This window comes from Pristiophorus japonicus, chromosome 5 (genome assembly GCF_044704955.1).
Source record: "Pristiophorus japonicus isolate sPriJap1 chromosome 5, sPriJap1.hap1, whole genome shotgun sequence".
NCBI classification, from domain to species: Eukaryota; Metazoa; Chordata; class Chondrichthyes; family Pristiophoridae; genus Pristiophorus; species Pristiophorus japonicus.
In genome coordinates this window covers 12993121-13016657 of record NC_091981.1, presented here as the reverse complement: position 1 = coordinate 13016657, position 23537 = coordinate 12993121, and the positions used below count along the sequence as shown (strand labels likewise).

The 23537-nt window shown below is 44.8% G+C and overlaps 1 protein-coding gene across 4 annotated transcripts in view; it reads right to left on the bottom strand.

Annotated features, from left to right (window-relative positions):
• LOC139263747 (cadherin-12-like) overlaps positions 1-23537 on the bottom strand; it is a 419878-nt gene that overhangs the window by 160196 nt on the left and 236145 nt on the right. For all 4 annotated transcript variants that reach the window (XM_070879783.1, XM_070879782.1, XM_070879785.1 and 1 more), the window contains 2 exons: positions 12731-12918; positions 3849-4102 (listed from right to left, as the gene is read on the bottom strand). In XM_070879783.1, the coding sequence (XP_070735884.1) occupies positions 3849-4102; positions 12731-12918 (442 nt within the window). The remainder of the gene's footprint in view (positions 1-3848; positions 4103-12730; positions 12919-23537) is intronic.

Sequence of the window (23537 nt, the reverse complement as noted above, 5' to 3'; positions counted from 1 at the left end):
GCCATTATTTATCCGTGAGCTTTGGCAACATTGTGCACATCTTATAAGAACATAAGAACATAAGAAATAGGACCAGGAATAGGCCATACGGCCCTCGAGCCTGCTCCGCCATTCAATAAGATCGTGGCTGATCTGATCATGGACTCAGCTCCACTTCCCTGCCTGCTCCCCATAACCCTTTATCCCCTTATCATTTAAGAAACTGTCTATTTCTGTCCTAAATTTATTCAATGTCCCAGCTTCCACAGCTCTCTGAGGCAATGAATTCCACAGATTTACAACCCTCTGAGAGAAGAAATTTCTCCTCATCTCAGTTTTAAATGGGTGGCCCCTTATTCTAAGATCATGCCCTCTAGTTCTAGTCTCCCCCATCAGTGGAAACATCCTCTCTGCATCCACCTTGTCAAGCCCCATCATAATCTTCTACCTTTCGATAAGATCACCTCTTATTCTTCTGAATTCCAATGATTGTTATGATTGTTTAAAAAATGTAATTGTTCAATCAATTGTTTTGAAATGGTTTGGATCTCTCAAAAATAATTTTCTTGGCATTCACATGTAACCCATTGTATATTTTTTTATTGCAATTGAGAAATACTGTGTTATTTTGATTATATAGAAAGGAAACATAACTTAGTGCCCTTTATCACTGCTAAAGACACTCGAAAGTGCTTCACAACTGACCAATTATTTTTCAAGTGCAGTCACTTTTATTATCGAAATAAATCCAATAGCATATTTGTGTGCACAGAAACAGTAAAGTAAATGAGAAACTCGTTCCATTGTTATTGGTGGTGTTAGTTAAGGGAGGAATATTGGCCAAGACTCTGGTAGCAATCGCTGCCCTTCTTGCGAAACCACCATGGGATCTTCTGTATTTAGCGAAACCACCAGAACAGGTAGAATCATAGAATCATGGAACGGTTACAGCACAGGAGGCCATTCGGCCCGTCGAGCCCATGCCGGCTCTCTGCAAGAGCACCTTAGCTCGTCCCACTCCCCCGCCCTTTCCCCGTACCCCGGTAATTTTCTTTTTCATTCAGCTCCTTATCCAATTCCCTTTTGAAAGCCTTGATTGAATCTGTCTCCACCATTTTTTAAGGCAGCTCCTAACCACTCCCTGCGTAAACATTTTTTTCCCTCATGTCGCCTTTGGTTCTTCTGCCAATCATCTTAAATCAGTAACCTCTGGTTCCCTACCCCAATGGGATCAGTTTCTCTCCATCTACTCGGTCTAGACCCCTCATGATTTTGAACACCTCTATCAAATCTCCTCTCAACCTTCTCTGCTTTAAGGAGAACAACCCCAGCTTCTCCAGTCTCTCCATGTAACTGAGGTCCCTCATCCCTGGATCCTTGTAAATTGACGTTGGGTTTAACATCTGATCTGAAAGACTGATTTGTCTAAAATAATCCATGTAATGATCTATATATAATATCTGTATTTGATGTGAAGCATAATTGTTATAACATTGCATGTTATGTACATCATCATCATCGTCATCATAGGCAGTCCCTCAGAATCGAGGAAGACTTGCTTCCACTCCTAAAGTGAGTTCTTTGGTGGCTGAACAGTCCAGCACGAGCACCACAGACTTTGTCACAGGTGGGACAGATAGTCGTTGAGGGAAAGGGTGGGTGGGACTGGTTTGCCACACGCTCTTTCCGCTGCCTGCGCTTGATTTCTGCATGCTCTTGACAATGAGACTCGAGGTGCTCAGCGCCCTCCCAGATGCACCTTCTCCATTTAGGGCGGTCTTTGGCCAGGGACTCCCAGGTGTCAGTGGGGATGTTGCACTTTATCAGGGAGGCTTTGAGGATGTCCTTGTAACATTTCCGCTGCCCACTTTTGGCTCGTTTGCCGTGAAGGAGTTCTGAGTAGAGCGCTTGCTTTGGGAGTCTCGTGTCTGGCATGCGGACAATGTGGCCTGCCCAGCGGAGCTGATCAAGTGTGGTCAGTGCTTCAATGCTGGGGATTTTAGCCTGGAAGAGGACGCTGATGTTGATGCATCTGTCCTCCCAGGGGATTTGTAGGATCTTGCGGAGACATCGTTGGTGATATTTTTCCAGCGACTTGAGGTGTCTACGATACACGTTCCATGTCTCTGAGCCATACAGGAGTGCGGGTATTACTACAGCCCTGTAAACCATGAGCTTGGTGGCAGTTTTGAGGGCCTAGTCTTCAAACACACTTTTCCTCAGGTGGCCAAAGGTTGCATTGGCGGTGTTGGATCTCGTCGTCGATGCCTGCTCTTGTTGATAGGAGGCTCCTGAGATATGGGAAGTGGTCCACGGTGTCAGGGCTGCGCCGTGGATCTTGATGACTGGGGGACAGTGCTGTGTGGTGAGGACAGGCTGGTGGAGGACCTTTATCTTACTGAGTTTTAGCATAAGGCCCATGCTTTTGTACGCCTCAGTAAATACGTTGACTATGTCCTGGAGTTCAGCCTCTGTATGTGCGCAGAGAAGGCGTCATCTGCGTACTGTAGCTCGACGACAGAGTTTGGGCTGGTCTTGGATCTGGCCCGGAGACGGCGCAGTTTGAACAGGTTCCCACTGGTTCTATAGTTTAGTTCCACTTCAGTGGGGAGCTTGTTGACTGTGAGATGGAGCATGGCGGCAAGAAAGATTGAGAAGAGGGTTGGGGCGATGATGCAGCCCTGCTTGACCCTGGCCCGGATGTGGATTGGGTCTGTGATGGATCCCAATCTTACTGGTGTCCACATTCAGATAATGACAAACTTCACACTTCTATACACCATAGCACGTGTCACTCTTTGGACCTGTGGGATCCTGGTTTTCCAGGTAATAGAGTCTGCTGAATCGAATTAAGAACCTAAAGTTGGGCCGATTCAAATTAATTAGTTAATTGTCGAAATTGGACCACTTTCCCCTGTTCCTTCGAAAACAAGTGACAATGGGAACAACTGAGAACACATTCACAATCAATCTAGGCTTATTTATATTCCTCTACACGATTTCCCTTTACATGCCAAACTTTTCTAGCTTTTGTCAAATCTGATGGGAATGCCCAATATTTTAATAGGAAGTCCTAGAACTTTGGGATTCACTTCAAGTGAAAGTGGACCAAGTTCAGTAAGTAACATCATCATCATCATAGGCAGTCCCTTGAGTCGAGGATGACTTGCTTCCATGCCAAAAAGTTCACAGGTGTTTCAATGAAGGACCTAATATTCCAGATCCCAACCTACATCTTGTAGGGTGCAGGATGCCTGTGCGTGGATTGTTTTAACATGTGGTGGCCGTTGCACACCAGCCACCTCACGGACTTGACAGAGTTAACCAAGATGACTGGAGACCAGGGTGCCTGAGAACTTCTACAATAAGACTGCTGATGCAGGGTTGTGACAAACTAACATGAGGGATGCAATTTACGATTGTGCAGTTAATCCTAAAAGCAAATCCAGAGAGTTCTTAAATCTCAGTAAATCTCTTACCAAGCTGCTTAAGAACCTTATCAAAGACTCATCTCAGATACTGAAGCACAGTAAACCTTCACAGGGTGGATAATCAGCCCCGAAGCCATCCCACTGCAGTCAATTAATAATTAAGTATTCTGTCACTGCAACCCTAGTATATCATTAATGACTCAACTGGTATTTCAACATGATTCTTGAAGTATTGCGTAGGCAGAGTTATCAATCTGTGCACAGTGGGAACAAGAAACAAGCTATTCCCAAATTTTTCTACATTACAACAGTGATGACACTTCAAACGTATTTAATTGGCTGTGAAGTGCTTTTGGGATGCGAGGTTGTGAAAGGCGTTATCTCAATGCAAGTCTTTCTTTCTTTCCTTCAAAATTCAATGAAATGTTTTTAGCCTACCTGACAGGGCTGTTGCTAACATCAGAATCCTGTGCTGTCACTGCGCCTATAATGCTGCCCACATTGATATCTTCATAAACGCCAATTACGTAAAAGGGCCGGCTGAATACAGGGGGTTCGTCCACATCGAGGATGGTGATCCTCACTGTAGCGGTGTCTTTGAAAGGGCCCACTGATTGGAAGCGATCATCCGGATGAGGATCTGTTGCATCCACTTTGAAGGTATATGATTTTTTATTTTCATAGTCCAGTGGCTTTGGGAAAGAAGACAATGTTAATTAAACCATCGTGGCCAGGTATTAAGTATTACATTAAAAAAAAACATCGACTTATAAGGCGATCAATATTGGAAATACGATCTTAGGAAGACTCCACTGAGGTTTGGGATATCTTAAATCATTTACTAGTCAGGTAAAGATTTAATTTTCAAACTTCCATCAAATGAAAGAAAATATCAGATAAATATAATGCAGCGAAATAGGTTGTACTTCAAAGGCATGAGCAATGAATTAACCCCATTAAATCATCATCATAGGCAGTACCTCGAAACGAGGATGACTTGTTTCCATGCCAAAAAAGGAGTTCATAGGTGTTTCAATGAGTGACCTAATATTCCAGGTTCTGAATTACATCTTTAAGGGTGAAAGATGCCTGTGCGTGGATTTTTTTAACATGTGCCGGCCCGTTGCACACCAGCCAGCACACGGCCTTGGTCTAGTGGCAAGGATTAACTAAGACGACTAAAGACCTGCTCTGCATTAAATGGGGGTGAAATGTTCCCCATTAAATGGGGGTGATGGACAAACCTACAGTGGGAAGTCTTGAAAAATACGTTTGGTACAATACAAACCTGGTACGTGCGCCTAAACGGCAAAAGCTCCACTTGTGCAATTAAACAGTCACGGTCAACAAACGAGGTAGGAGACAGCATCAAGCTGAAATAAAAAACTTAATGCAAAAAGCAAAGGGAACGTGGAAATCCAATGGACTGGGAGAGTTGGGAAACAAACTAAAATGTGCAAAAACTGAACATGAAAGAAAAACTTTCAAAAGGACATCAAAGCCAACTATAGATACTTGAACAGTTTCAGTCCGTAACCTCTGCCCATAGTTTTTTTCTCTTTCTTCCTTTGTTTTAGAATCCCCCCTCCCCCCCACTTTTTTTTTTCTCTTTACCATGGCAGTTGGCGATGATTCCGCCATCATCATCATAGGCAGTCCCTCGAAATCGAGGAAGGCTTGCTTGCACTCTAAAAGTGAGTTCTCAGGTGACTGAACAGTCCAATACAGAAATTACAGTCTCTGTCACAGGTGGGACAGACAGTGGTTGAAGGAAAGGGTGGGTGGGACTGGTTTGCCGCACGTTCCTTCCGCTGCCTGCGCTTGTTTTCTGCATGCTCTCGGCGACGAGATTCGAGGTGCTCAGTGCCCTCCCGGATGCTCTTCCTCCACTTAGGGTGGACTCATCTTTCGTTTCTTAACTTGTCCCATTACCATCTCATTTTTGCCCATCATCCCTTTTGTCTCTCTAATCTCGCCTGCCTTCCATCCAATCACAGACCTTCCCTTCTGTTCTTTTCTCCCCTCTCCCCCTTTCACATCCCCTGCGCTTCCATAAAAATCTGTTACATCTTGAACTTTTCCAGTTCTGACAAAAGGTCACAGGCCCGAAACATTAATTCTGTTTCTCTCCACAGATGCTGCCTGATCTGCTGAGATTTCCAACATTTTCTGTTGCAGTTTATATGAATATATTAATAAAAAGATAAAGGCAAAGGGCAAATGTTGGCTCATTAAAGACAATTGCAGATGGGACCATAATGGACCATTAAATGCGCAATTCCTGTGTATCTTCACAGTGGAGGACAAAATACCATCAGTATAAGGGAACCGATAAATAAGTCAAGGGGAGGAACTAATTGAATTTAATGTAGGCTAAAAAAAATGATAATGAGTAAAATAATGGGATTTAAGATGGGAAAATCACAAGGATCTGATGGTTTCCAATCAAGGGTATTAAAATAAGTAGGCGAGGAAATTGCAGAGGCATTAGTTATAATTTTACAAACTTCTCTAGATTTAAGAATTGTGTTTTTGGATTGGGAAATTGTAAATGTCACTCAATTATCTAAGAGAGGGAAAAAGGTGAAAACTACGGACCTGTCAATTTAACATCCATTTTGGGGAGGTTAACATCAGGATCAGAGTGACTAAGCATTTGGACATGTACGATCCGATCAAAGAAAGTCAGCAAGTATTTGTGAAGGTGGATCATGTCGGATTAATCTAGTTGAATTTTTTGAGGAAGTCACCAACATAGTGGTTAAGGGTGTCACTATGGAAGTTATCTATATAAACTTACAGAAGGCATTTGTTCACATTTTGAGCAAGATAATATCAGAAACAAAAGCCCACACAATTGGAGATAATGGGCCAAAAATCGTGGCGTCACTGGGTGCGTACGATACACACGGATCCGGCGAGGCCTCGCAAATGCCGGTTCACGGGGCACGATGCGCATGCGCCGAGAACCGGCTTTTCCGATCTGACAACATTTCTTTTGACAGATCCTACGCATCTCCGCAGGAAGGAAATCAGGCTATTTGCCCAACTCATGCCCAGCGAATGTCCTTTAAATTCTTACGCCTGGTAAAAGCATCGCCTAACTTTACCAGCTTAAAGGCCCGAAATTGCTCGATGCGTAGGTCCGCCCATTTCTCGGCATTATGCCGACGGTCCGTGGGTTCACACCGCCCGTATACCGTCGAGACCAAAGAGGACAAAACTGGTCAAACTTTTTTCGGCGGTATGTCAGCGGTCTGCATCGGGTGGTATATATCCTGGTAGTCAATCCAGATCGATTATCTCCTCGAATATTCCACCGAGCGGTATGTCGGCAGTATGTAGGTGTTTTTTGACCAAAATCGAATTTTTGGGCGGTACGCCGGCAGTACGCAGGCGGTAGGGGATGGTATGTGAACCAATTTTGGCCCCTAAGAGTTTTAAAACATAGAAAAATGAAAGTGAATCACTTATTTTTATATTAAAAACCCTGTCCATTAAGGTAAGTTTATTTTGAACCCTATTAAAACACATTAAAAACAAAAATTCTTAAACGTTTAATTACATTCAATTTCAATTAATTTTAAATACGTGACATGTTTTTTTTATTTATTGTGCTGTGTTATTTGTGTTAGGGGGAATTTTCAATGAAAGTGATGGGAGCTCGTACAAACAGAGCTCCCATTAATTTCAATGAGAAAACTAGATAGTGATTGGTGATTCCAGCATATGCGTCCGTATCTGGAAGACATGTTCTCGTACGCTGCACAGCGAATGAAGACCTCCGACCGGAATCCTACGTTCCTCTGGGACCACCAGGTATTTTTGCAGATTTTGTCCCCCCAATATTGTGATATGGGTCGGTAATTGCTTGAGAGGTCGGAGACAGAAAGTAGGGATAAAGGGAACAGACGCTGATTGGTGGGATGTGACAAGTGGCTCTGTACCGGATCAGCTTTACACCACATAGATCAATGAGTTGGATGATGGTATTGAGATTTATATATCCAAGTTTACAGATGACTAAGTGAGAAGGCATGGTAAGCTGTGCAGATGGACGCAGGAAGTCTACAAAGGGAGACAGACGGATTGAGTGGGCATAACTGGCAGATGGAGTTCAATGTTGGGGTCAACCACTTTGGATCCAAGAAAGACCAATCAGAAAATGTAATTAAGGGTGAGAGACTAGGAGCTATGGACGAGCAAAGGGATTTAGGACTCCATGTACACAAATCACTAAAAGTGAGCGCAGAGGCACAAAAAGTAATCAAAATGGCCAATGGAATGTTTCCCTTTATCTCAAGGGGATTGAAATACAATCAGGAGATACTTATGCTGCAGTTGTACAGAGTCGTGGTCAGACCCCATCTGGAGCATTGCATTCAGTTGTGGCCACCACACCCAAGGAAGGATATATTGGCCTTGGGGAGATTTGCCAGAATGATAAATTTAACCTTAAAGGCTTAAATTATTAGGGCAGGCTCTATAAACTTGTTTTGTCTTCCCTTGAGTTTAGGCAGTTGAGTGGAGAGCTTTAAAACGATAACGGGGATTGACAGAATAGATGCAGAGAAACAATTTCTTCTGGTGGAAGGGAATCCAGAACAATGGGACACCATTTTAAAATTAGAGCTGGGCCTTTTAGGAGTGAAATTGGGAAAAACTTTCTCACGCAAACGGTGGTGGGAATTTGGGACTCGTTCACCCAAATGGTTGTGGATGTTGGGTGTCAATTGACATTTTCAAGACTGAGATCAGTAAGTTTTTGCTCGGCAGTGGGATCAAGGGATATGGAGCAAAGGTGGGTAAAGATAAAGATTTGCCGTGATCTGATAGAATGGCAGAACAGACTCAAGGGGCCGAATGGCCTGCTCCTGTTCCTATGTTCTTACTCCAGGTGAGCGAGAGCAGAAATGACTTTGTTGAACATAAACTAGAAAAACTGTTCCATCGGTATTTATTCTATGCACTAACTTTCAGTAGTACTGCTGCATAGTGTGTCCAAACCCAGTCTCAGGAATATCTTTAGCTGTCTAACCCATTGAGCACTCTCTCTGTTAGAGATGTAACTTCCAAAATATTCCACCAATGAGCGGGAACAACAGGCACTTTCTGATTAATTTATTTGTTTGTTCACAGTGTGGGTGGTGCTGCAAGGTCCCATTTCTTGACCATCTCGACATGACCCACTGCAGTCCTTGTGGAGATGGGGATCCCACACTGGGGAGCGTGGAAAACATAGAAACATAGAAACAAACAAAATAGGTGCAGGAGTAGACCATTCGGCCCTTCGAGCCTGCACCACCATTCAATATGATCATGGCTGATCATGCAACTTCAGTACCCCTTTCCTGCTTTCTCTCCATACCCCTTGATCCCTTTAGCCGTAAGGGCCACATCTAACTCCTTCTTGAATATATCTAATGAACTGGCCTCAACAACTCTCTGTGGTAGAGAATTCCACAGGTTCACAATTCTCTGAGTGAAGAAGTTTCTCCTCATCTCGGTCCTAAATGGCTTACCTCTTATCCTTAGACTGTGACCCCTGGTTCTGGACTTCCCCAAAATCGGGAGCATTCTTCCTGCATCTAACCTGTCTAGTCCTGTCAGAATTTTATATGTTTCTATGAGATCCCCTCTCATTCTTCTAAACTCCAGTGAATACAGGCCCAGTCGATTCAATCTCTCCTCATATGTCAGTCCTGCCATCCCAGGAATCAGTCTGGTGAACCTTCGCTACACTCCCTCAATAGCAAGAACGTCCCTCCTCAGATTAGGAGACCAAACTGAACACAATATTCCAGGTGAGGCCTCACCAATTCCCTGTACAAATGCAGTAAGACCTCCCTGCTCCTATACTCAAATCCCCTAGCTATGAAGGCCAGCATGCCGTACCTGCATGCCAACTTTCAATGACTGATGTACCATCACACCCAGGTCTCGTTACACCTCCACTTTTCCTAATCTGCCGCCATACAGAAAATATTCTGCCTTCATGTTTAACCTCACAGTTATCCACATTATACTGCATCTGCCATGCATTTGCCCACTCACCTAACCTGTCCAAGTCACCCTGCAGCCTCTTAGCGTCCTCCTCACAGCTCACACCACCACCCAGCTTAGTGTCATCTTCAAACTTGGAGATATTACACTGAATTTCTTTATCTAAATCATTGATATATATATTGTAAATAGCTGGGGTCTCAGCACTGAGCCCTGCGGCACCCCCACTAGTTATTGCCTGCCATTCTGAAAAGGACCCGTTTATCCCGACTCTGCTTCCTGTCTGCCAACCAGTTCTCTATCCACGTCAATACATTACTCCCAATACCATGTGCTTTAATTTTGCAGACCAATCTCTTGTGTGGGACCTTGTCAAAAGCCTTTTGAAAGTCCAATACATCACATCCACTGGTTCTCCCTTGTAATAGTTACATCCTCAAAAAATTCTAGAAGGTTTGTCAACCATGATTTTCCTTTCATAAATCCATGCTGACTTGGACCGATCCTGTCACTGCTTTCCAAATGCGCTGTTATTTCATCTTTAATAATTGATCCCAACATTTTCCCCACTACCGATGTCAGGCTAACCGGTCTATAATACCCCATTTTCTCTCTCCCTCCTTTTTTAAAAAGTGGTGTTACATTAGCTACCCTCCATTCCAAAGGAAGTGATCCAGAGTTGATAGATTGTTGGAAAATGACCACCAATGCATCCACTATTTCTAGGGTCACTTCCTTAAGTATTCTGAGATGCAGACTATCAGGCCCTGGGGATTTATCGGCCTTCATACCCATCAATTTCCCTAACACAATTTCCTGACTGATAAGGATTTCCTTCAGTTCCTCTTTCTCGCTAGATCCTCGGTCCCCTAGTATTTCTAGAAGGTTATTTGTGTCTTCCTTCGTGAAGACAGAACCAAAGTATTTGAAAAGGCTTCAGAACCTCTCCCTGCAGCATCACTTACTGGCCAGAGCCAGCAACTACATTATTACCAATAACTGCTTTATTTTCAACCCCGATAATACCACTGCAGACCAGGGCTACAAATAGAGCTAGAGCGCTGGGCCCTGGAACATTGTGGGCAAAGGTGCGGCGAATGAGGGTATGGGGCCGAGAAGAGCCGAGGGCCCAGGGGCAGCACGGGCCTGCCGACACTGCGATATGTGTGCGCACTAGGTCCGTGCAGCAGAGCAGGACTCTTGTCGTCCTGCTTCAACCCTTGCCACTGGATAAAGGCCTATCTCTGTCAAGCCCGTGTGGTGGCTGATGTGCAATGGTCACCACACGTTAAAACAATCCACGCACAGGCATCTTCCACCCCCTCAATTGGAGTTCAGGATTGGAACATCGGTTCCTTCATTGAAACATCTGTGAACTCTTGTGGAAGCAAGTCATCCTCGTTCGAGGGGCTGCCTATCATCACATAAACTAGAAGTGATCCAAAACTCGGCTGCCCATTTTCTAACTCGCACCAAGTCCCGCTCACCCATCACCCCTGTGCTCGCTGACCTACATTGGTTCCCGGTGAAACAATGCCTCGATTTCAAATCCCTCGCCCTTCCCTATCTCTGCAATCTCCACCAGCCCCAGCCCCCCACCCCCCACCCCCTCCGGGATAGCTGCGCTCCTCTAATTCTTCCCTCTTGAGCATCCCTGATTATAATCACTCAACCATCAATGTCCGTGACTTCTATTGCCTCGGCCCCAAGCTCTGGAATTCTCTGCCTAAACCTCTCTTTCCTTCTTCAAGACGCTCCTTAAAACCTACTTCTTTGAACAAGCTTTTGGTCACCTGCTATAATTTTTTATGCGGCTCGGTGTCAAATTTTTAGTCTCCTAATACTCCCGTGAAGCGCCTTGGGACATTTCAGTACATTAAAGGTGCTATATAAATACAAGATAGTGTTGGTGTTTCTAAAATAAATAAGGTGGTAGCTTACAATAGAAGAAAACATTGAGGTGCTTGATGTTACGTGAAAAACCATTAGATAACAGGATTATGTATGGAAGTTTATGCTCCTCTTCATCAAGGCTCGCAAATTGTTTATCTTTATAGCACACATTGAGATAACTTATCACAACTAAAACTAATACAAAAAGCCAAATGCTGCGGATGCTGAAATTTGGAATAAAAACAGAGACTGCTGAAAATCTCAACGGGTCAGGCAGCATCTGTGGAGAGGAAGCAGAGTTAACGTTTCGGGTCGATGACCCTTTGTCAGAACGGGAGAGTTTTTGGAAAAACAGATTTTTAACAAGCACTGAAAGGGGGAGGGGAGGAAAGAACAAAAGGGAAGGTCTGTGATAGGGGGGAAGACAGGAGAGATTAGAGAGACAGAAGCCTTCTGGACTCAACATCGAGTTCAAAAATTACAGAGCGTAACCGCTGCCAATCTTTGGCTCCCTTCCCTCCCCCCGCCCCTCCGCTCCCTCCCCCATCCCACCGTGCCCCGCCCACCTCAGAACATGTTTCGTTCTTTCTTTTTTTCTCCTTTCCTCTAATGGCAGTTAGTCATTATCTCGACTCATGTTTTTCTAAGTCCTGGCATTACCATTTGAATTTGGCCCATCATCCCTTTTGTCTCTCTAATCTCTCCTGCCTTCCACCCTATCACAGACCTTCCCTTTTGTTCTTTCTTCCCCTCCCCCTTTCAGTGCTTGTGAAGAATCTGTTCATTTCGGTCACTCTCCAGTTCTGACGAAGGGCCATCGACCCGAAACGTTAACTCTGCTTCCTCTCCACAGATGCTGCCTGACCCGCTGAGATTTCCAGCATTTCATGTTTTTGCACCTAAAACTAATGTCGTTCTGTGTAATTTTAGACACAATTGCAATGGCAGAAGGAGGAATGAGCATTGATTGAAGTTAAGAGTTTGTTCGTGTCAAGCCTCAGTTGGTTCTGAGCATTTGTGGAAGTTAGATTGAGAGGTAAATTCAGATACAGTCTGGGAGAACATCACCCCGAAAGAGGGAAGGACAGCATCGATAATTAGTCTTCGGCAGACAAGCAGAGAGCAGGACAGCAATGTGAAGATGGACAGATTTGGAGAAGGGAGGGTCATGAGGGAGAGAAAAAAAAATGAAGTGATGGAGAGAGAAAGGATAAAGAGAAAATAAAGATGCGAGGAAGCAGATGGAGCTTGCAATCTTGCTCTTAGCAGATGAGATGTTTCCTGCAGCTTCTGCAAAGGAATTGTCGGCACCATGGTACAAACGGCTGTCATTCCGTGCGGCACAGTTTGCAACATAGGCCACGTGGGCAATGCCGACTCACGAGTTTTGATTTATTTGACTTTAGGCACAATAGGACCCTGACCTTTTTCAGATTTATAACTCCTTCTTGTGTGCTCTTATCGGAGGTAATGTCAAACACGTTCAGCCCATCCCCAGGAACGATGCTGTATTCTATGTCGGCATTCTTCCCAATATCAGCATCATTGGCCTTTATCCTGCCAATTAACGAAGAGACTGCCGTTGATTCAGGAACCTTCAGATGAAAGATGTCTGTAAGAAAGGAGGCAGAGTCATATGAAATAAGGTCAAAACGCATTCATAAGAGATAAAAGTGTCTTCTTTTCCATGCAAATTCTCAGACGCACGTCAGGTGGTTAAAAAGGCGCACGGAATTCTTGCCTTTATTAGCCAAGGCATAGAATGTAAGAGCAGGTAGGTTACACGAGAACTGTATAAAACACTAGTTAGGCCACAGCTGGAGCACTGCGTGCAGTTCTGGTCACCGCATTACAGGAAGGATGTGATTGCAGGAGAGACGGCACAGAGGAGATTTATGAGGATGTTGCCAGGACTGGAGAATTTTAGCTATGAACAAAGATTGGATAGGCTGTTTTTTTTTTTAATAAGTCCTTACGATTCAGTATAAATGCACACGAGGCCCATACTTGAGAGCAGAAAACTCTGTGACCTGTTACCATTATTACCAAGAACTCAAGAGAGAGACGGTGGGTGGAGCTTCCCGTTTTATACCGGAAAGTCCAGGTTTGGAGTGTCTCACACAAGTTCGCCCCCTTGTGGTCAGTATTCTCAAAGTGTACAACTTAGGTCAGATTATACATGGGTTACAATGACAGTTGAATACATGACATCACCTCCCCCGCAAAGTCTCATTGGGATCACAGGTTAAGTCTCTCTGGTGGTTTGCGCTCCTTTATAGAGCGCCTGAGTTGGGGCTCCAGTTGTTGGGCGCTGGTCTGAGTGTCTGTTGTTTGCGGTGCCTCAGACCTGTCCGGACTGCCCACAGTTACTGGGCTCTCCTCCCCTTTGTTCCGGTGTTCGGTCACCTGTGGTGGAGTAAACTCTACGTCGTGTTCTTCCTCTGCTTCTTCTATGGAATTGCTGAACCTCCTTTTAGTTTGATCCACGTGTTTGCGGCAGATTTGTCCATTGGTAAGTTTAACGACCAAAACCCTATTCCCCTCTTTGGCAATCACAGTGCCTGCAAGCCACTTGGGCCCTGCAGCATAATTAAGGACAAAAACAGGGTAATTGATATCAATATATCGCGCCCTCGCATTCCTGTCGTGGTAGTCACATTGTGACTGATGCCTGCTCTCAACAATTTCTTTCGTAGCAGGGTGTATAAGGGATAACCTGTTTTTTTGCGTCCTTTTCATTAGCAGCTCTGTGGGTGGAACCCCTGTGTGCGAGTGTGGTCCGGATCTATTGGCCATCAGGAGGTGTGATAAGCAGCTTTGTAGGGAACCCCCTTGGATTCTGAGAATCCCCTGTTTGATTATTTGCACTGCTCGTTCCGCCTGGTCGTTTGAGGCCGGCTTGAACGGTGTCGTTCTGACATGGTTGATCCATTGCCTGCCATGAAGTCCTGGAATTCAGTGCTTGTGAAGCATGGGCCATTGTCGCTGACCAAGACGTCCGGTAGACCATGGGCGGCGAACATTGCCCGGAGACTTTCTACTGTGGCAGAGGATGTGCTTGAATTTAAAATGGCTCACTCAATCCATTTGGAGTAGGCATCCACTACAACCAAAAACATTTTTTCCATGAAAGGACCTGCATAGTCCACATGGATACGTGACTATGGCTTGGCGGGCCAGCATCGGGGGCTAAGGGGGGGCCTTCCCTGGGTGCATTGCCCAGCTAAGCACATGTGTCGCACCTGCGAACACAAAGTTCCAGGTCTGCATCTATCCCTGGCCACCAAAGGTGTTACCTGGCAATTGCCTTCATCATGACAATGCCCGGGTGCTCATTGTGAAGTTCTCTGATAAACACCTCTCTGCCCTTCTGGGGCATGACTACTCTGTTTCCCCACAGTAGGCAATCGGCCTGAATTGAGAGTTCATCCTTGCGCCTCTGAAACGGTTTAAACTTCTCAGGGCATGCCCCGCATGTGGCTTTCCAGTCCCCATTCAGGACACATTTCTTAACTAAAGACAGTAGCAGGTTTTTATTTGTCAAGACTTTAATCTGACGGGCTGTCATGGGTGAGCCTTCGCTTTCGAAAGCTTCAACAGCCATGACCATCTCAGCAGCATGCTCACTTGCCCCCTCAGTGGTGGCTAGTGGTAGTCTGCTGAGTATATCGGTACAGTTTTACAGTTTTCTGTGCCGAATTGTGTAGTCATAGGCGGCTAACGTAAGTGCCCACCTCTGTACACGGGCCGATGCATTCGTATTTATGGCCTTGTTGTCGGCCAAAAGGGACGTTAGGGGTTTGTCTCCAGCTCAAATTAACTGCCAAACAGGTACTGGTGCATTTTTTTTACTGCATATACACATGCTGGTGCTTCCTTTTCTACCATCCTGTAGCCCCTTTCTGCCCGGGACAGACTTTTGGCTATCGGCTGTAACTGACCATTGGCATTCACATGCTACAACACACACCCGACCTCATAGGACGACGCATCGCACGTTGGAACAAGTTTCTTACATAAGAACATAAGAATATAAGAACATAAGAATTAGGAACAGGAGTAGGCCATCTAGCCCCTCGAGCCTGCTCCACCATTCAATAGGATCATGGCTGATCTGGTCGTGGACTCAGCTCCACTTACCCACCCTCTCCCCGTAACCCTTAATTCCCTTATTGCTTAAAAATCTATCTATCTTTGACTTGAAAACATTCAATGAGCCAGCCTCAACTGCTTCCTTGGGCAGAGAATTCCACAGATTCACAACCCTCTGGGAGAAGAAATTCTTTCTCAACTCGGTTTTAAATTGGCTCCTCCGTATTTTGAGGCTGTGCCCCCTAGTTCTAGTCTCCCCCACCAGTGGAAACAACCTCTCTGCCTCTATCTTGTCTATCCCTTTCATGATTTTAAATGTTTCTATAAGATCATCCCTCATCCTTCTGAACTCCAAGGAGTAAAGACCCAGTCTACTCAATCTATCATCATAAGGTAACCCCCTCATTTCTCGAATCAGCCTAGTGAATCGTCTCTGTACCCCCTCCAAAGCTAGTATATCCTTCCTTAAGTAAGGTGACCAAAACTGCACGCAGTATTCTAGGTGCGGCCTTACCAATACCTTATACAGTTGCAGCAAGACCTCCCTGCTTTTGTACTCCATCCCTTTCGCAATGAAGGCCAACATTCCATTTGCCTTCCTGATTACCTGCTGCACCAGCAAACTAACTTTTTGGGATTCATGCACAAGGACCCCCAGGTCCCTCTGCACCACAGCATGTTGTAATTTCTTCCCATTCAAATAATATTCCCTTTTACTGTTTTTTTTCCCAAGGTGGATGACCTCACACTTTCCGACATTGTATTCCATCTGCCAAACCTTAGCCCATTCGCTTAACCTATCCAAATCTCCTTGCAGCCTCTCTGAGTCCTCTACACAACCCGCTTTCCCACTAATCTTAGTGTCATCTGCAAATTTTGTTGCACTACACTCTGTCCCCTCTTCTAGGTCATCTATGTATATTGTAAACAGTTGTGGTCCCAGTACTGATCCCTGTGGCACACCACTAACCACTGATTTCCAACCGGAAAAGGACCCATTTATCCCGACTATCTGCTTTCTGTTCACCAGCCAATTCTCTATCCATGCTAATACATTTCCTCTGACTCCGCGTACCTTTATCTTCTGCAGTAACCTTTTGTGTGGCACCTTATCGAATGCCTTTTGGAAATCTAAATACACCACATCCATCGGTACACCTCTATCCACCATGCTCGTTATATTCTCAAAGAATTCCAGTAAGTTAGTTAAACATAATTTCCCCTTCATGAATCCATGCTGCGTCTGCTTGATTGCACTATTCCTATCCAGATGTCCCGCTATTTCTTCCTTAATGATAGTTTCAAGCATTTTCCCCACTACAGATGTTAAACTAACCGGCCTATAGTTACCTGCCTTTTGCCTGCCCCCTTTTTTAAACAGAGGCATTACATTAGCTGCTCTCCAATCCGCTGGTACCTCCCCAGAGTCCCGAGAATTTTGGTAGATTAGAACAAATGCATCTGCTATAACTTCCGCCATCTCTTTTAATACCCTGGGATGTATATCATCAGGACCAGGGGACATGTCTACCTTCAGTCCCATTAGTCTGTCCAGCACTGCCTCCCTAGTGATAGTGATCATCTCAAGGTCCTCCCTTCCCACATTCCTATGACCAGCAATTTTTGGCATGGTTTTTGTGTCTTCCACTGTGAAGATGGAAGCAAAATAATTGTTTAAGGTCTCAGCCATTTCCACATTTCCCATTATTAAATCCCCCTTTTCATCTTCTAAGTGACCAACATTTACTTTAGTCACTCTTTTCCATTTTATATATCTGTAAAAGCTTTTACTATCTGTTTTTATGTTTACCTTCGTAATCTATCTTCCCTTTCTTTATTGCTTTTTTAGTCATTCTTTGCTGTTGCTTAAAATCTTCCCAATCCTCTAGTTTCCCACTAACCTTGGCCACCTTATACGCATTGGTCTTTGATTTGATACTTTCCTTTATTTCCTTGGTTATCCACGGCTGGTTATCTCTTCTCTTGCCACCCTTCTTTTTCACTGGAATATATTTTTGTTGCGCATTATCAAAGAGCTCCTTAAAAGTCCTCCACTGTTCCTCAATTGTGCCACCGTTTAGTCCTTGTTTCCAGTCTACTTTAGCCAACTCTGCCCTCATCCCACTGTAGTCCCCTTTGTTTAAGCATAGTATGCTCATTTCTGACACAACTTCCTCATCCTCAATCTGTATTACAAATTCAACCATATTGTGATCACTCATTCCGAGAGGATCTTTTACGAGGAGATCGTTTATTTTTCCTGTCTCGTTACACAGGACCAGATCCAAAATGGCTTGCTCCCTTGTAGGCTCTGTTACATACAGTTCTAAGAAACAATCCCGTATGCATTCTATGAATTCCTCCTCCAGGCTACCCCCTGCGATTTGATTTGACCAATCGATATGTAGGTTAAAATCCCCCATAACTACTGCCATACCTTTTTCACATGCCTCCATTATTCCCTTGATTATTGCCCACCCCACCATGAAGTTATTATTTGGGGGCCTATAAACTACGCCGACCAGTGACTTTTTCCCCTTACTATCTCTAATCTCCACCCACAATGATTCAACATTTTGTTCATTGGAGCCAATATCATCCTTTATTAACAGAGCTACCCCAATTCCTTTCCCTTCTTGCCTATCTTTCTGAATCGTCACATACCCCTGTATGTTTAATTTCCAGTCTTGGCCACCTTGCAACCATGTTTCTGTAATGGCCACCAAATCATAACCATTTGCAATGATTTGTGCCGTCAACTCATTTACTTTATTTCCAATGCTGCATGCATTTAGGTAGAGTGTTTTCATCCTAGTTTTTAAACCATGATTTTTAGTTTTTACCCCTCCTGCAGCTCTTTTATAGTCAGTGGCCCTTATTGTTTCTTGCCTTTGGTTTCTCTGCCCTCCACTTTTACTCATTTCTTTTCTGTCTTTTGTTTTTGGTTACACAGGTCATGTAACGTGAACAGTTTGTTTGGAGCATAACAAATTGCGTGCTCTATCAAAAGCCCTTTCCTGGCTGTCGCCCCAGACCCAATCACGACATTTGCGTGGGAGCACGTGTAGTGGCTCTAACAGCATGCTCAATTTGGGAAGAAAATTGCCAAAATAGTTCAGGAGTCCCAGGAACGAATGCAGCTCCGTCGTGTTACGGGGTCTGGGTGCTCTCTGGATCGTTTCCGTTTTTGGACGCAGTAGGTCTGATCCCGTCTGCTGCTACCCTCCTCCCCAGGAATTCTACCTCTAGAGCTAAGAAGATGCACTTCGCCTTTTTCAGTCGCAGCCCTACCCGGTCCAGTCTGCGTAGCACCTCCTCCAAGTTGTGGAGGTGTTCTTCAGTGTCATGACCCGTGATGAGGATGTTGTCTTGAAAAACCACCGTCCTTGGAATCGACTTGAGGAGGCTTTCCATATTTCGCTGAAAGATGGCGGCGGCCGAACGAATCCCAAACGGATATCTGGTGTACTCAAACAACCCCTTGTGTGTCGTGATGGTGGTCAGCTTCTTCGACTCACTCGCCAGCTCCTGGGTCATGTAAGCTGAGGTCAGGTCCAATTTTGAAAAAAGTTTGCCACCGGATAGCATCGCAAAGAGGTCCTCCGCTCTCGGTAGCGGATACTGCTCTTGGAGTGACACCTGATTGATGGTGGCCTTGTAATCGGCATATATCCGGACCGACACATCCGCCTTGAGCACCGGCACGATTGGGCTCACCCAGTCACTGAATTCGACTGGCGAGATGATGCCTTCCCTCAGCAGGCGGTCCAATTCGCATTCCAATTTTTCCCACGTCACATATGGCACAGCTCTGGCCTTGTGGTGTACAGGCCTGGTATTCAGGTTTATGTGAATCACTACCTTGGTCCCCATGAAAGTACCGATACCAGGTTGAAATAATGACTCAAATTTGTCCAGGAACTGTGAGTGCGATACTCACTCTGCAGAAGAAATTGCATTGACAACGCCCGATTTCCAGTTCCTGACAGCAAGTCAACTCCTCCCCAGTAGTGCGGGACCATCCCCCGGGACAATCCAGACTGGCAACCTGTTCTCTGAATCTTTGTGGGTCACGACTACCGTGGCGCTGCCTAGCACCGGAATGATCTCCTTTGTATATGTCCGTAGCTGTGCGTCAATCGGCAATAATTTTGGCCTCTTGTCCTTGGACACCTACAACCTTTCAAACTGTTTGATATTCATCAGGGACTGGCTGGCCCCTGTGTCTAGCTCCATTGATACTGTGATGCCATTGAGCAGCACTTTCATCATTATCGGTGGCGTCCTGTATATGAACTCTATATGTGCTCAACATGAACTCACTGAACTTCAGCTTCCAGCGATTTCCCCCAATATTCATTTGGCCTCGTAGGGCTGACATCGGGCTCGTCCTCCTCGTACATCAACCTGGCTGCAGGCTTCCTGCACATACGCACCAAGTGACCGCTGACATTGCAGTTTCTGCAGGTATATTGCTGATACCTGCAAGCTCTGGCTGGGTGTTTGCCTCCACACCTCCAGCATGAGCTAGAGGCCCCGTTGTTGGAAACAAAAGGCCCATTACCAGTCGATCGTCTCTGACTGTCTCTGTAACTGTCCTTAAGTGCACCATTAACAGGTGTTGATGGCCCCATTACTGGCCGCATTGTCCATTGCAATGGCATGAATCGCCGTTCAGCTAGCCATTTCTCTGTTGAATTCCCCCTTTGGGTTCGACTACATGCTGGGGCATGTCCGATTGCCCTTGTCTACCTAGAGAACTGTGTGCCGTGTTAACAATGTTGACTCCCTGGTCCTTTGCCGCATTTGAGCCAAGATTTTTATCATACATCATTCTGGTCTCTTCCTCACCTGAGATAAATGTCTGGGCTATCAGAGCTGCCGCTTCCGAGGTCAAGTCTTTGGTCTCAATTAGTTTCCTGAAAACCCCAGCGTGCCCGATGACCTCAATAAAAAAGTCTTGCAGCATCTCCGCTCTGCATACATCTGGGAACTTACATCGGCTCTCCAGTCGCGGGAAATCTGCCACAAAGTCTGGAACGCTTTGCCTTTCTCGCCGCCGGTGTGTGTAAAACCGGTGTCTCGCCATGTGCCTGCTGCTCGCCGGTTTAAGGTGTTCCCCGACCAACTTACTGAGCTCTTCGAACGTCTTGTCCGCCGGCTTCTCTGGCGCTAGAAGGTCCTTCATCAGGGCGTACGTTCTGGGTCCACAAACCGTCAGGCGTTTGTCGGCCGAATCCTGTCCCAACCATTCCTTAGTGACAAACATTGCTGTAGTCTTTCAATAAAGTCATCCCAATCATCACCAACACAGTACCTTTCTTCTGTGCTGCTAGTGGCTATGCTCGCGTGGTTTAAATCCCAGATTCTTGTCGCCAATAATATGTCCTTACTATACAGTACAAATGCACACGAGGCCCATACTTGAAAGAAGATCATTCTGTGGCCTGTTACCTTTATTACCAAGACCTCAAGAAAGAGACGGTGGGTGGAGCTTCCCCTTTTATACCGGAAAGTCCAGGTTAGGAGTGTCTCCCACAAGTTCGCCCCCCGTGGTCAGTTTTTTCACGATATGCAACTTAGGTCAGCTTATACATGGGTTACAGTGACAGTTGAATACATGACAGTTTTCTTTGGAATAGAAGAGGCTGAGGAGAGATTCGATTAAGGTGTATAAAATTATGAAGGGTCTGGATAGAGTGGGTAGGAAGGATCTATTTCCCTTAGCAGAGAGGTCAATAACCAGGGGACATAGATTGAAGGTAATTTGTCGATGGATTAGCGGGGACTTGAGGGGAACTTTTTCCACCTAGAGTGTGGTGGGGGTCTGGAACTTACTTACATTTAAAAAGTAATTGGATGTGCACTTGAGGTGCTGTAATCTGCAGGGCTACGGACCGAGAGCTGGAAAGTGGGATTCGGCTGGGTAGGTTTTTTTCGATCAGTGCGGACAAGATGGTCCGACTGGCCTCTTTCTGTGCCATAAATCTTCTATGATTCTACGGTTCCCACAGCACTGAGGAAATTAGATACTAAAATGTAACTAGCTGCTGTATGGTAGGACCAAGCATAAAGAGAAATCCTGCAGCAAGTCTACACCAGTTGAATATTGCAATATGTGTTTTTAGTGTTGCTTTGTGCTCGTTATGTTTTATCCTTGGAGATTAAATCGAATAAAAATTTTCATTGCATGTTGTGGATTTTAACGGTTGAAAACATTCTGTCTCACAGAACTGCACCTCCATTAACTGCTATAGAGTGGAGGCATTTGAAAAGAAGTGCAGGATTTTTACAGCAATATTTGCATATTCTCAGCTGGCAACTTGGAGCAGAACGATTTTGTGCTCGTTATTATTTCCATAAATATTTAATGGAGATATATAGCATTACAAGCGTAACTCGAGAACAGGACATTTGCTTGCATTGAATGTGATGAACAATTCACATGGCATAATGGGTAATATTAATAAGCTGTCGACACAAGTAATAATCCTTATTAATTCTAAAGAACAAATTAATTGAACAATTTTATTCAGAACAAAACCATCCTTATTATTATGGAAACGGAATACATCAAGGAGAAGACTGAGTGGATCATCTAAGCTATTAGTTTTTCCTACATCATGAGGTAAGTGGTACATAATAGTTTTCTCCATTTTGCAGCCTCTTTACCCTCTCTTGACTAACTTAGCCTTTCATCCTTCTCACTTATTCTGTTAGTTTAAATGTTTTCGGCTTGAATGCCCCAGAGTTGCGGTAAAGCCCGTACCACATCTACTTCGCACTTCTGTTTGAAAATAACACCGGCATTTCGCTATTGCTCTCATCGCATCAAGAGATCTTAGAGCAGCCTAACAGAATGGAATAAAAGCAAAACAATGGGAACCAATTTACCAAAAACATAACTTAGTAAAATGTATGTCTGATCCACAATAGTCCGGTTGCACCAAGTCCCGTTCGTCCATCAGCCCCATGCTCGCTCACCTCCACCGGCTCCCGGTCCGGCAACACCTCAATTTAAAAAATTTTCGTGCTCATTTTCAAATCCTTCCATGGCCTCTTCCCTTTCCCCTCTCCTTGTAACCCCCTCCAACCCTCTGAGTTCTCTGCGCGCCTCCAATTCTGGCCTTTTGCACATTTCCGATTTTAATCGCTCCATCATTGGCGGCCGTGCCTTCAGCTGCCTGTTTGCCAGGCTCTGAAATTGTCTCCCTAAGCCTCTCGGCCTCTCTACCTCTCTCTCCTTCTTCAAGGTGCTCCTTAAAACCTACCTCTTTAAACAGATGTGACCATCTGTCCTAATATGTCCTTATATGGCTTGATGTCAATTTCTATTTGATAATATTCCTGTGCAGTGCCTTGGAATGTTAAAGGCGCTATACAAATGCAAGTTTTTGATGTGGCAAGGTGGTTATGCAACCATATGATGGGTAAGGCTTCACGTTATTTCATTTAATCTGATGGGCAAGAGGTTTGTTCTCTTATTGTGGAGATATGTATAGCCAATTATTATCCAATCCCCATAACTGAGTTGAAATTGCTTCACAACGTCAAAGAATGGATACTCTATGAATTGTAATATCCTTACCATGCTCCTTCACATATTTAAGACTACTTCATCATTGCTAAGGAGTCTGGTTAAAAGTGACTATCATATTTTTGTGCAGAGCACAGTTCACAGTTAAACAAATTGTAATTATTTTTCTTTATTTGTTCACGGCAAAGCCGGCATTTATTGCCCATCCTTAATTGCCCTTGAGAAGGTGGTGGTGAGCCACCTTCTTGACAACTCAGTGTCTCGCTAAGCCATTTCGGAGGGCCGTTCAGAGTTAGCCACATCGCTGTGGGTCTGGAGTCACATGTTGGCCAGACCAGCGAAGGACGACCGATTCCCTTCCCTAAAGGGCATTAGTGAACCAGTTGTTTTTTTTAAACAACAATCCAGTAGTTGCATGGTCACCGTTACTGATACTGGTTAGATTCCAGATTTACTTACTTCATTAACTGAATTTAAATTCTCAAGCTGCCATGGCGATGGGATTTGACCTCAGATCAAAAAGTCCAGGTCCAGGTAACATAACAACTATGCTGCCGTTCCCACTGAAACTCGTGCTGTCCAAAATGGAATTCAAAAATTTG